The 15,037-nt window shown below is 38.2% G+C and overlaps 1 protein-coding gene across 1 annotated transcript in view; it reads left to right on the top strand.

The window, feature by feature from the left end:
• SLC23A2 (solute carrier family 23 member 2) overlaps positions 1–15,037 on the top strand; it is a 136,257-nt gene that overhangs the window by 63,121 nt on the left and 58,099 nt on the right. The window contains exon 3 of the mRNA XM_061126626.1: positions 3,880–3,978. Coding sequence (XP_060982609.1) covers positions 3,880–3,978 — 99 coding nt within the window. The remainder of the gene's footprint in view (positions 1–3,879; positions 3,979–15,037) is intronic.

Raw genomic sequence — 15,037 nt, 5'->3', positions numbered from 1 at the left:
TTTGTCATAGTTTTTCTTCCAAGGAGCAAGCATCTTTTAATTTCATGGCTGCAGTCACCATCCGCAGTGATTTTGGAGCCCAAGAAGATAAAGTCTGTCACTGTTTCCATTTTTTACCCCCTTCTATTTGTCATGAAGTGAAGGACCAGATACCATAATCTTAGTTTTTTTGAATGTTGAGTTTTAAGTCAGCTTTTTCACTTTCCTCTTTCACTTTCATCAAGAGGCTTTTAGTTCTTCTTCACTTTCTGCCATTAAAGTGGTATCATCTGCATATCTGAGGTTATTGATATTTCTCTCGGCAGTCTCCAGCTTATGAGTCATGCAGCCAGGCATTTTGCATGATGTACTCTGCATGTCAGTTAAATAAGTGGGGTGACAATATGCAGCATTGACGTACTCCTTTTTGCGATTTTGAACCAGTTCATTGTTCCATGTCCAGTTCTACCTGTTGCTTTTGTCCTGTACACATTTCTTAGGAGACAGGTAAGGTGGTCTGGTATTTCCATCTCTTTAAGAATTTTCCAGAATTTGTTGTGATCCACACAGTTAAAGGCTTTGGCGTAGTCAATAAAGCAGAAGTAGATGTTTTTTGGAATTCCCTTGCTTTTTCTGTGATCCAGCATATGTTGGCAATTTGATCTCTGGTTCCGCTGCCTTTTCTAAATCTGACTTATACATCTGGAAGTTCTTGGTTTATGTACTGCTGCAACCTAGCTTGAAAGATTTTTCACTTGGACAGCAAGGAGATTATACCAGTCAATTCTAAAGGAAATCAATCCTGAATATTTATTGAAAGGACCGATGCTAAAACTGAAGCTCTGATACTTTGGTCACCTGATGCAAAGAGCTGATTCATTGGAAAATTTGGAGTTTGGAGCATGGTTCTTTCTAGTAGTGAGAGTTTCATGTTGTGGACTTACACTTGGCTGGGAGGTATATCCTGCTGACAACTAGTTTTGTAGACAAAGAAATGTCACAAACCCAGTTGTCGTGTGTAAAAAGCTATAGCATGACTTAAAGATAGTTTTAAAAGCAATTCTTTATTTGAATTAAGACTATCTTATCCTGTAAGAATTATATACTAGTGAGTTGAGATTTTTTTGGAATACTTTGAAACTAGCCTTATACTTGGGTTATATAATCTGTATGACCTTGAATAAGAAATTAAAATTTTCTATGGCCTTATTTCCTCGACTGGAGAAATAGGTGGATTGAAATCTCTCTGGACTACCTTAGCAAAGCCATGCTGCTCAGATCTTTAGTCTTTTTAAATTCTTCCCTGTTATAAAAATAAATTGTCCCCATTGTGGAAAATTACCAAAATATGTAAAGAGAAAAAGAGGGTAAAAATGGCTCCATTGATTAAAGGCAATCACTGTTACTATTTTGGTATACTGGTGTATGCCTTTTATATTAGCCCTTTTAAAAAGCAGTCTACAAACAACACCTGAATGTGTACTGATTATAAAAGATCCAGGACTTCCCTAATGGTCCAGTGGTTGGGAATCTGTTTGCCAGTGCAGGGGACAGGTTCGATTCCTAGTCTGGGAAGATCTCACCTGCCTTGGGGCAGTTAAGCCTGTTGCACTGCAACTACTGAGCTCATGCTCCCTAGAACCCATGCTCTGCAACAAGAGAAGCCACTGCAATGACAGACCTGCGCACCACAGCTAGAGGAGGCCTGCACGCCGCAGCGAAGACCCAGCACAGCCACAAGGAAAAAAGATCCAGATCCTTCTGGATCCCAGTCCAGAAGGGTTGGGAATGAAAAGTGCCTATCATTACTTCTTGCCCTGAGGGCAACCCGTTAGTGATTTTGACTTTCCTGGATCCTTTCCCAAACATTTTGGACAGATAGAGAGGGTATTAAAAAAAAAAATTTTTTTTTTAGCATAATCCGGTTAATTGTAGGCTTGCACTTGTGACTTTTAACACTTGTGACTTTAAAAAAAAACACACACAACAGTATTTCTTGGACTTGTTTCCTCGTCAGTACATCAGTTTTATGCTTTTATGTTTTATTTTATTTTATCATTTATTTATTTTTGACTGTGCTGGGTCTTCGTTGCTGTGTGGGCTTTCTCTTTGTCAAGTAGGGGCTTTTCTCTAGATGTGGTGCACAGGATTCTCATTGCAGTGGCTTTTCTTGTTGCAGTGTTCTAGGGTGTGCAGGCTCAGTAGTTGCAGCACAACAGGCTTAGTTGCCCCGCAGCACATGGGATCTTCTCAGACCAGGGATCAAACCCATGTCCCCTGCACTGACAGGCAGGCTCCTAACCACTGGACCACCAGGAAAGTCTGTTTTATTCTTTAAAATGGCTGAATATTGGGAATTCCTTAGCTGTCCAGTGCTTTGGATTTGTCACTTTCACTGCTGTTGGCCAGATTCAAGCCCTGGTTGCGGAACTGAGATCCTGCAAACCATGCAGCATAGCCAAAAAAAAATTTTTTTAATGGCTGAATGCTATTCTTGAAATACATACACGATAATTTAACAATGACTTTTTGATAAACGTTTACGGTTTTCCAAGTATTCAGCATTTTAAGTAATGCTGTAGTCATCAACTGTGAACATATATATTGCATAGATATTTCTGGAGGATAAGTTTCTGTAAATAAAATTGCTGGCTCTAAGAAAATGCCTATTTCAAATCCCAGTGCTAAGTTAATCTCCAGAAAGATCATTCCACCAGGAACATAATGTCTCTACACCCTGGTCAACACCAGATTCCTCTTTTAAAATTTCCTCCTAATTTATGTTAAAAAAATGGAATTATATTTTGTCGCTTTTGTAGTTTTAACTAAGGTTGAACGACTTTTTGTTGTCTCACTGGATATTTTAATTTTTTTCCTATGGCTAGATTCCTATCCTTTGGGTTATTTGTAGGTATTTTTTTTTAATTACTACTACCAATCATTTGTTATGTGTTGCCCTGTTTTCTCTTACACTATCACTCATCTTTTACTTCTCCTTAGTGTGTTCTATAGCACTAGAATTTAAACTTTTAATGTAGTTTTTCTTTTTTCCTCAGTATTTAAAAAATGTAGTTGTGGTGTTATTCACACATAAAATCATTTTCAGTATTGTTTTTTTCAATGTAAATTTTAAAAAATGGAATCACTAAGCTAAAGACTAAAAATATTTTCAGGTATTTGCTGTAGTCAGCCAGGACATAAGTTGCACCTGACCAGGGGGTAGGCATGAAGGGGGTCATGACCTGCCAGGTGCCCAAGTTTTCTTTGAATCTCAGGATAACTTCTAGTCCTTATCTTGAGGGTCTAGAAACTCAATTTTGTTGTCATAGACAGCCACTACCCATCCACATCCCCTCAGTGCCACAAAGAAGTGGACACACCAGTGGGCTAGTTTATTTAATTGCTGTGAGAAATATAAATTAGTAAATTAGGATAACAGCAGTGCATGAATTGCTCCAACTGGCACACATTTCTTCCTTGTAGGGACATAGATTGTTGTTAATCTGGCATTGGGAAAGGATCTTAACCAAGGCAGCTCAGGATGCTTCTCACCTGCTCAGAAACTGTAGCATTGTCCTCACAGCCAGGCCTCCCTTGTCTAGAGGCTTCTGGGGATCCTACCCCTTGTAGTTCCTTGGAGTGTTACATTTCTGGTGTCCTTCAGCTGACTCCTGTTCTTGGATCCTTATTCTACTGGACACATGATACGTTTCCCCATCAGAAACACATGTGTGGTCACTGGTGCATATGTACTTGTCAGGAGTTTCATTTAAGAAAACTTAAAACTTGGCTAGTCTGATAGGGGAAATTCATGCAGTTATTTTCTTTGAGGGAAAAGATTTTTATATAGCAGAGTGGTATAGGGTGAAACAAACCTCTAAACAAATTGTTTCTCTTCAGGTGGTGATCAATGGAGGGGCCACGTCCAGTGGTGAACAGGACAATGAAGACACCGAGCTCATGGCGATATATACGACAGAAAACGGCATCGCAGAAAAGGTACCTCTTTCGTCAGCCCCATCCATTCACCCACCACTATACAAGGAAGTTCCTATATAAGGAAGTGGGTATCCATCTGTAATTTTTGTCTCTTTCTGAGTGTGTATGTGTTTGTGTTCTTCATAATGGAAATAGAAGGAGTGATAAGGAATAGTACTTAGAAATTTTTATTGTTTTGATGGCAATATTTCAGTGAGAACCATGTAGAGGTCTTTAACTAGATATTTTTAAAACCTCAGCCAGGATCCCAGAGTGAAGTGGTTAGGAGTTTGAGGTCTGTCGTTAGGTCTGGGTGCTAATATGACTCTGATCCTGAGGGAATTACTTAAGCTTTCTGGGCATTAGTTTCCTCACCTCTAAAATGGGTATAAAAATATCAGCATCTGCCTTAAAGTTGTGAGTATTGAAATAATATATATAAAGTTATTAGCATTGTGCCTGGTACATACTGTTCAATTCAGTTCAGTCGCTCAGTTGTGTCTGACTTTTTGCGACCCCATGGACTGCAGCACACAGTATATACTGTGTACAGTAAATAAAAGACACCAGTAGATGAGTTATGTAGACTGTGAAAATGCCTTGAACAAAGATATTTGAGAATCACACACTGAAGCCGGTGATCCCTCATCTCATCTGCTTGACAGGTCAGTCTGTGTGACCATAGGATGTATGACCATATTCACAGGGGCCTGGAGAAAGCTGCCCAGAGAGGGTCCACATGCCTTAATTTCTTTTTCTCTTTGTATCTGCTACTGTGTCTGATATATATGAAAAGTATAATAACATGGAATTTCCAGACTGCTTTGCAGTCCTTAGACTTCTCGATTTTATTTGAGTTTCATTTGACAGCGATTTTTAAGACAGATTTTATTTTTTATCATCAACTTATATAATGATGTATTATATTCTAGAACCACTATATTGTACTATAGACAGTGTATACTGTGTATTCTAATAACAGACCACTGGAAAGTTGATATATACAAATATAATTCCTAGCTCGGGTACTAGTACAGTAAGTATACAGTATAATCACAAAAATGGTAAAGAACAAAATAAATTATATTGAAATTCTTAAATAATCAAATTTTTGTGTCTGTGATTTCTTTTTCTCTTTCTCTCTTTTTCTTTCTTTTCTAGTTTGGGAGATGGAAATCTCATTTTTGGCTGTCTTGACCAATATTGCTGTTGTTTGGTCAAGCTATTATAAGTTATGTGAATCTTAAGTATAGATTCATGCCAAGATGTTGTAATTTCTATAGTACTGATTGCCAAGTTGCTCCTCAGAGCACAGCGATGGGAGCAGCCATTGTTGAGGCTTTGGTCTGCAGCAGAGACTGTCCATAGGGCAGGATCTGGGTAGGGCTTGCTTCTTATCTAGCTTGAGTTTCAACATCCAAGAGACACATCTTGTAGCAAAGTGCTTCTTTTTTTTTTTTTTTTTAAAGCAAAGTGCTTCTGTCTTTTACAGACTTGTTGAACTCCATTCAAACCTCAGATATTTGATCCTTAATCAGAGAGTCACCAGAATTTCCAGGCTGAAGGCTGTCATGATTTTGGATGTTCATTATCCAGGAATTGATGGCTCTCTTTTGAAATGATTGATAGAGTAATAATTTTTCAGGTTGTAAAATATCTGTAGGTGTACCTTTTACTGATCTGCTGGCAGGAAAAATGTGTAGTATGGTAATGTTAGCACATTTATGCTAGACATTTATTGTTCGGGTGAACATTTTTTTTATCATCTGAACTTTAATAGGTGTGTATTTTCTTAAACACTAGTGAAATAGATCTTCCTGGTCCTTTTACTGGTCCTTTTTCTTTTCCTATGAAATGGCAAGGATACTAAGAATTATTGTATGTTGAATAGTGCCAAAGGTCCAGACCCTTAGCTTCAGCAGCCTGTCATATTTAGTCCTCTTAGCAACCCTGTTAGAAAGGTACCATCACTGTCCTTGTTTTAAAGGTGAAGAAAATGAAATATTAGGTCTTCTGTTGTCTTGAATTTGTGTAAAGAAAACTTGACACCAGAGGATTTTACTCTTTGGGATCTTGCTTTTCAGATGGCATTGAAAGGCTCTCTGAACACTTGACTATGAAATAAGAATGAACCATTCAAGGAAAGACAAAAGAACTGGAAGCAAGAGATTCTGTCCTATGTTTTCTTCATATCTGTAGGGTTTCTTAGCTATTCATTTTAATGTACTTACTTATTTTATTAAAAACTTTGCTTTTCTGGTGTCCATTTAACTCTTGAATTTCTTGAAGTAAATTCTGGCTAATGTGATATTAGCTACAAGAGACTCATTTTGGAATTTGCTCAAAGGGATTTTTTTGTTGAAAAGACCAGAAGATTAGTGCCCCAGATCATAATCATAAGTCCATAGGATGATGTTAAGACTCATGTCCAGGACTTTCTTAGTATGGACTTCAGTATCATTAGGATTCTTCAATTAGGGAGCCTGAGGGACTTGAACTTCATAATGAGGGTATTTCTTTTTTAAGTTTTAACCTTTTTTGATTTATGAACCATGCAGATTCTCTCTCTCTTTTTCTTTTTAACACCAAAAATATTTTGTATTGGAATATAGCCAATTAACAATGTTGTGATAGTTTCAAGTGAACAGTGAAGGAACTAAGCCATATGTGTACATATATCCATTCTCCCCCAAACCCCCCTTCTGTCCAGACTGGCACATAACATTGAGCAGAGTTCCATGTGCTATACAGTAAGTTTTTGTTAGTTATCTGTTTTAAATATAGCAGTGTGTACATGACCTTCCCAAAGTCCTTAACCATCCCTTCCCCCTGGCAACCATGAGTTTGTTTTCTAAGTCTGTGAGTCTCCTTCTGTTTTGTGAGTAAGTTCATTTGTATCATTTAGATTCCACACATAAGGGACGTCATATGATATTTCTCCTTCTCTGTGTGACTTACTTCACTCAGTATACACTCTCTAGGTTCATCTATGTTGCTGGAAATGGCCTTATTTTGTTCTTTTTAATGGCCGGGTAATATTCCGTTGTATACATGTACCACATCTTCTTTATCCATTCCTCTGTCAGTTGGCATTTAGGTTGCTTCCATGTCTTGACCATTGTAAACAGTGCTGCAATGAACATTGGCATGCATGTGTCTTTTCAGGCCATGTTTTTCTCTGGGTATATGTCCAGAAGTGGAACTGCAGGGTCACATGGTAGCTCATAGTTTTAGTTTTTTAAGGAACCTCCATACTGTTCTCTGTAGTGGCTCCATTTTATATTCCCACCAACAGCACAGGAGGGTCCCTTCTCTCCACACTCTCTCCAGCATTTGTTGTTTGTGGATTTTTTGATGATAGCCATTCTGGCCGGTGTGAGGTGATATCTCATTGTAGTTTTGATTTGCATTCTCAAATAACTGGCAGTTTTGAGCATCTTTTCATGTGCCTGTTGGCCGTCTGTGTGTCATCTTTAGAGAAATGTCTATTCAGATCTTCTGCCCATTTTTGAGTGGATTGTTTGTTTTGATGCTATTAAATGTCATAGAGAAAGAAAGAAAGTGAAGTCGCTCAGTTGTGTCCGACTCTTTGCCACCCCATGGACTGTAGCCTGCCAGGCTCCTCCATCCACAGGATTTTCCAGGCAAGAATACTGGAATGGGTTGCCATTAAATGTCACAAGCTGTTTGTAAATTTTGGAAACTAATCCCTTATCAGTCCCATTATTTGCAAATATTTTCTCCCAATCTGTGGGTTGTCTTTTTGTTTTGTTTATTGTTTCCTTTGCTGTGTAAAAGCTTTTGAGTTTAAGTAGGTCCAGTTTGTTTATTTTTGCTTTTGTTTCCATTATTCTGGGAGATGGGTTAAAAAAGATGTTGCTGTGACTTATGTCAGAGTGTGTTCTGCCTGTGTTTTCCTCTAAGAGTTTATAGTGTCCAGCCTAACATTTAGGTCTTTAATCCACTTTAAGCTTATTTTTGTGTATGGAGTCAAAGAATGATCTAATATTTTTTACATGTGGCTGTCCAATTTTACTAGCATCATTTATTGAAGAGACTGTCATTCCCACATTGTGTAGTCTTGCTTCTTTTGTCATAGATTAATTGACTATAGGTGCTTATTTCTGGGTTTTTTTAATCCTGTTCTGTTGATTTATATTCCTATTTTTGTGCCAGTACCATACTGTCTGGTTGATTGTAGCTTTGTAGTATAGTCTAAAGTCAGGGAGCCTGATTCCTCCAGCTCTGTTTTTCTTTTTCAAGATTGCTTTGGGTATTCATGGTCTTTTGTATCTCCATACAAATCTTGAAATTTTTTGTTCTAGTGCTACGAAAAATGCCATTGGTAATTTTATAGGGATTGCATTGAATCTATAGATTGCCTTGGGTAGTATAGTCATTTTGACAATATTAGTTCTTTCAATCCATGAACATGGTATGTCTTTCCATCTGTTTGTTGTCCGATTTCTTTCATCCGTGTCTTATGGTTTTGGGAGTACAAGTCTTTTGTCCCTTAGGTAGGTTTATTCTTAGGTGTTTTATTCTTTTTGATGCAATAGTAAATGGAATTACTTCTTGTAATTCTCTTTCTAATCTTTCATTGTTAGTATATAGAAGTGCAACAGACTTTTGTGTATTAATTTTGTAACCTGCAAATTTACCAAATTCACTGATGAGTTCTAGTAATTTTCTGGTAGCATCTTTAGGCTCTTCTATGTATAATATATCATCTGTAAACAGTGACAGTTTAATGTTTTATTTTCCAGTTTGGATTCCCTTTACTTCTTTTTCTCTGACTGCTGTAGCTAGGACTTCCAAAACTATATTGATTGAAAGTGGTGAGAGTGGACATCCTTGTCTTGTTCCTGATCTTAGAGGGAATGCTTTCAGCCTTTCACCATTAAGTATGATGTTAGGTGTAGGTTTGTTGTATATGGCCTTTATTATGTTGAGGTATGTACCCTCTATGCCCACTTTCTGGAGAGTTTTTATTATAAATGGGTACTGGATTTTGTCTAAAGCCTTTTCTGCATCTATTGAGATGATCATATGGTTTTTATTCTTCAATTTAATTGATTTACAGATGTTGAAAATCCTTGCATCCCTGGGATGAACCCCGCTTGATCATGGTGTATGATCTTTTTAATGTATTGTTGGATATGGATTGCTAGTATTTGTTTTGCATCTGTGTTCATCAGTGATACTGGTCTCTAGTTTTCTTTTTCTTTTTTTTGTCATATCTTTGTCTGCTTTAAAATTAGTTGGGAAGTCTTCCTTCCTCTTTGGCTTTTTGAAACAGTTTCAGAAGGATAGATGTTAACTGTTCTCTTAAATGTTTGATAAAATTAGCCTGGGAAGCTGTCAGGCCCTGGATTTATGTTTTTTGGGAGGTTTTTAATCATGGTTTCAATTTCAGTGCTTGTGACTGGTCTGTTCATATTTTCTTTCTGTTTCTTCCTGGTTCAGTCTAGGGGAACTGTACCTTTCCAAGAATTTGTTCATTTCTTTCAGATTGTCCATTTTATTGGCATACAGTTGTTCATAGTAGTCTCTTTTCATTTCTAATTTTACTGATTTGAGTTCTCTCCATTTGTTGTGTGTGTGTGTGTGTTTTTTTTTTTTTTTTTTTTTATGAATCTGGCTAAAGGTTTATCAATCTTGTTTATCTTTTCAAAGAACCAGCTTTTAGTTTCCTTGATCTGTGTGATTGTTTTCTTTGTTTCTATTTCAGTTATTTCTGCTCTGACTTTTATGATTTCCTTCCTTCTACTAACTTTAGGTTTTGTTTGTTTTTCTTTATCTAGTTGTTTTAGGTGTAAGGTTAGGTTGTTTATTTGAGATTTTTCTTGTTTCTTGAGGTAAGACTGTATTTTAACTAGTTTTACTGCATCCAGAAGGTTTTGAACTACTGTGCTTTCATTTTCATTTGTCTCTAGGTATTTTTTTTAATTTCTTTTGATTTCTTCAGTGAACCAGTGGTTGTTCAGTAGCATATTGTTTAGCTACCATGTGTTTGTGTTTCTTAGAGGTTTTTTCCTTGTAGCTTATTTCTCATCTCATAGCACTGTGATCAGAAAAGAAGCTTGATATGATTTCAGTGTCCTTAAATTTGCCAAGGCTTGCTTTGTGGCCCAGCATGTGGTCAATTCTGGAGAACGTTCTGTGTGCACTTGAGAAAAATGTGAAGTCTGATGCTTCTGGATGGGATTCTTTATAAATAACAATTAAGTCTAAGTCGTCTAAAATATTCTAGGTGGCAAGAATACACAGAAGAAGTATAGAAAAAAAATCTTAATGACCCAGATAATCACAATGGTGTGATGACTTACCTAGAGCCAGACATCCTGGAGTGTGAAGTCAAGTGGGCCTTAGGAAACATCACTACAAAGAAAGCTAGTGGAGGTGATGGAGTTCCAGTTGAGCTATTTCAAATCCTAAAAGATGATGCTGTCAAAGTACTGTACTCAATATGCCAGCAAATTTGGAAAACTCAGCAGTAGCCACAGGATTGGAAAAGGTCAGTTTTCATTCCAATCTCAATTAAAGGCAATGCCAAAGAATGTTCAAACTACCACACAGTTCACTCATTTCACAGGCTAGCAAAGTAATGCTGAAAATTCTCCAGGCTTGACTTCAACAGTACATGAACTGAGAACTTCCAGATGTTCAAACTAGAATTAGAAAAGGCAGAGGAACCAGAGATCAAATTGCCAACATCTGTTGGATCATAGAAAAAGCAAGCGAATTCTAGCAAAACATCTACTTCTTCTTCATTGACTACACTAAAGCCTTTGACTGTGTGGATCACAACAACCTGTGGAAAATTCTTAAAGAGATGGGAATACCAGACCACCTTACCTGTCTCCTGAGAAACTTGTATGCAAGTCAAGAAGCAACAGTTAGAACCAGACATGAAACAATGGACTGGTTCAAAATTGGGAAAGGAGTATATCAAGGCCATATATTGTCACCTTGCTTATTTAACTTCTATGCAGCGTGCATCATGTGAAATGCTGGGCTGGATGAAGCACAGGCCGGAATCAAGATTGCAGGGAGAAATATCAATAACCTCAGATATGCAGATTACACCACCCTTATGGCAGAAAGTGAGGAGGAGCTGAAGAGCCTCTTGATGAAAGTGAAAGAGGAGAGTAAAAAAGCTGGCTTAAAACTCAGCATTGGAAAAATGAAGATCGTGGCATCCGGTCCCATCACTTCATGGCAAATACATAGGGAAACAATGGAAATAGTGACAGACTTTATTTTTTTGGGCTCCAAAATCACTGCTGATGGTGACTGCAGCCATGAAATGAAAAGATGCTTGCTTCTTGGAAGGAAAGCCATGACAGAGCTAGACAGCATATTAAAAAGCAGAGATACCACTTTGCCACCAAAGACCCTTATAGTCAAGGCTATGGTTTTTCAAGCAGTCATGTATGGATGTGAGAGCGGGACCAATAAGAAGGCTGAGCACCAAAAGTTGATGTTTTTGAACTGTGGTGTTGGAGAGGAATCTTGAGAGTCCCTTGGACTGCAAGGAGATCAAACCAGTCAGTCGTAAAGGAAATTAGTCCTGAATATTCATTGGAAGGACTGATGCTGAAGCTGAAGCTCCAGTGCTTTGGCCACCTGATGCGAAGAGCTGACTCATTAGAAATAAGACCCTTATGCTGGGGAAGATTGAAGGCAGGAGAAGAAGGGGATGACAAAGGATGAGATGGTTGTATGGCCTCATCGACTCAGTGGATGTTTGAGCAAGCTCCAGAGATAGTGAAGGACAGGGAAAACTGGTGTGTTGCAGTCCATGGGGTTGAAAGAGTTGGACATGACTGAGCAACTGAACTGCAACAACAAAGGCCTGCATTTCCTTACTGATTTTCTGTCTGGATGATCTGTCCATTGTTGAAAGTGGGATATGAAGGTCTTCCACTGTTAATTTTGTTACTGTCGATTTCTCCTTTATGTTTGTTTGTATTTGTCTTACATATTGAGGTGCTTCTGTGTTGGGTGCATATATATTTATAATTGCTATATCTTCTTCTTGGGTTGAACTGTTGATCATTATGTAGTGTCCTTCTTTGTCTCTTATAACAGTCTTTGTTTTAAAGTTTATTTTGTCTGATATGAGTATTGCTACTCCAGCTTTCTTATGATTTCCATTTGCATGAAATACCTTCTCCCATCCCCTTATTTTCAGTCTGTAAGTGTCCCTAGGTATGAAGTGGGTCTCTTATAGACAATATATATTTGGGTCTTGTTTTTGTGTCCACTCTGCCAGTTTATGTTTTGGTTGGTGCATTTAACTCATTTACATTTAAGGTAATTATTGATATGTATGATCCTACTCCTATTTTGTTGTTTGGGATTTATTTTTTATAGATCAGTTCCTTCTCTTGTGTTTCCTGTCTAGAGAAGTTCCTTTTGCATTTGTTGTAAAACTGATTTAGTGGTGCTAAATTCTCTTAATTTTGCTTGTCTGGAAAGCTTTTGATTTCAATATCAAATCTGAAAGAGTCTAGTTGGGTAGGATATTCTTGGTTGTAGGTTCTTCCTTTTTATCATTTGAAATATATTTCAAGTCCCTTGAAATATATTGTAAGTCCCTTCTGGCTTGTAGAGTTTCTGTTGAGAAATCAGCTGATAACCTTATAGGTTTTCCCTTGTATGTTATTTGTCTTTTTTCCCTTGTTGCTTTTAATGATTTATCTTTAATTTTTGTCAGTTTGATTACCATGTGTTTTGGTGTGTTCCCCCTTGGGTTTATCCTGCCTGGGACTCTGTGCTTCCTGGACATGATTGGCTGTTTCCTTTCCCATGTGGGGGATGTTTTCACCTGTTATCTCTTCAGATATTTTCTTGGGTCCTTCCTCTCTCTTTTCTCCTTCTGGGACCCATATAATGTGAATATTGGTGCATTTAATATTGTCCCAGAGGTCTTTTAGGCTGTCTTCATTTCTTTTCATTCTTTTTTCTATATTCCATTTTGCAGCATTAATTTCTACCATTCTATCTTCCAGGTCACTTATCCATTCTTCTGCTTCAGTTATTCTGTGCTTGATTCTGTCTAGTGTATTGTTCATCTCTGTTTGTTTATTCTTTAGTTTTTCTAGGTCCTTGGTAAACATTTCTTGTATCACCTCAATCTTGTATCGCCTCCAATCTTTTTCAGAGGTCCTGAATCATCTTCACTGTCATTATTCTGAATTCTTTTTCTGGGAGTTTGCCTATCTCCATTTCATTTAGTTGTGTTTCTGGGTATTTATCTTATTTCTTCATCTAGTACATAATCCTATTTCTTTTCATTTTGGGTAGTTTTCTGTGATTGTGGTATTAGTTCTAGAGGCTGATGGGATTGTAGTTCTTATTTCTTCTGTCTCTAGAGGCTGATGGGATTGCAGTTATTTCTTCTGTCTGCCTTCTGGTGGCTGAGAATAAGAGGCTTGTATAAGCTTCCTGATGGGAGGGACTGGCTGTGGGGGAAACTGGGTCTTGGTCTGGTGGGCAGGGCTGTGCTCAGTAAAACTTGAAAGTCTGCTGATGGGTGGGGCTGTGCTCCCCTCCCTGTTAGTTGTTTGGCCTGAGATCACCCAGTCCTGGAGTCTATAGGTTTCTGTAGTAGGACTACCGGTGATCTCCAAGAGGGCTTAGATTGTCCCTGTATCCGTGGCATGCCGCTTCCAGCCCATGCCTTTACAGGAGACCCTCAAACACCCACAGGTAGGTCTAACCCAGTCTTCTGTGGGGTCACTCCTCCTTTCCTTTGGGACCTGGTGTGCACAAGATTTTGTTTGTGCCCTCCAAGAATCTCTTGTTTCCCCCCGTCCTATGGAAGCTCTGTAATCAAATCCCACTGGCCTTCGAAGTCAGATTCCCTGGGGATTCCTAGTCCCTTGGCCAGATCCCCAGACTGAGGAGCCTGATGTGGGGCCTAGAACCTTCACAACAGTGGGGAACTTCTTTGGTATAATTGTTCTCCAATCTGTGAGTCGCCCACCTGGAGGGTATAGGATTTGATTTTATCATAATTATTCCCCTCCATTCAGATGGTAAAGTGTCTGCCTACAATGTGGGAGACCCGGGTTCGATCCCTGGGTCAGGAAGATTCCCTGGAGAAGGAAATGGCAACCCACTCCAGTATTCTTGCCTGGAAAATCCCATGGACTGAGGATCCTGATAGGCTACAGTCCATGGGGTCGCAAAGAGTCGGACATGACTGAGCGACTTCACTTCACTTCACCATTTCGTTATGGCTTATCCTTTGTCCTTGGATGCTGGGTACCTTTTTTTAGTGGGTTCCAGTGTCTTCAGTCGATGGTTGTTCAATAGCTAGTTGCGATTTTGGTGCTCATATGTAAAATGAGTGGGAATTTACTGCTGGTCTTGGACAGTCTCCTGGAGAGGTGGAGATGGCTGTGTTGCATGCTGGGGAGTGCCTTCTACCTTGTGAAGCCAGTGAGGGTGGGCGCCATTGTGGGTGGGTGCTACTACATAGGCGGCTCCTCCTCATTTCCAGATTTTCATTACCTTTTAGTACCATTTGTTCTTGAGCATACTTGTTTTAACATAAGCAGCCCAATATTGTAGTAAGTTTAAAATGTGCTGCCTCCATTCTTGGTCTGCCCAGCCTAATTGACATCACTGGCAGTCTGATGTGTATATTCCACATGCTTTTCCACTCATGAACACACATATCTGAGAGTGTTGTACTATAGACAGTGAGCTACTAGTCTCTACCCCACCTACATGATGTATATACTTCACTAGATTACTAAATGTATGTGGAATTTTTTGTTTTTAAAAATTAATTTTAATATTTTGAATAGATAATCTCATGATTTAGAAAATCATTTGCTCTATATATACCTATTTTTTCTGAACAGTTTGAAAGTAAGTTACAGACATAATACTCTTTTTTCCCTAAATATTTCAGTGTGTATTTATAAAAACAAGGACATTAGAATATTCACATTGATAAAACTATTATTGATAATAGATCTCATTAATTTTAATTTTAAAATAAAGCTTAATAATTTTCATTTATCTACCATGAACAGTAACAAAATTGGTAATTTTTCTTCCT

This window comes from Dama dama, chromosome 23, assembly GCF_033118175.1.
Source record: "Dama dama isolate Ldn47 chromosome 23, ASM3311817v1, whole genome shotgun sequence".
Taxonomy (NCBI): domain Eukaryota; kingdom Metazoa; phylum Chordata; class Mammalia; order Artiodactyla; family Cervidae; genus Dama; species Dama dama.
Note: the sequence above shows the minus strand (reverse complement) of the source record. Positions and strands in the feature narration are given on the sequence as shown.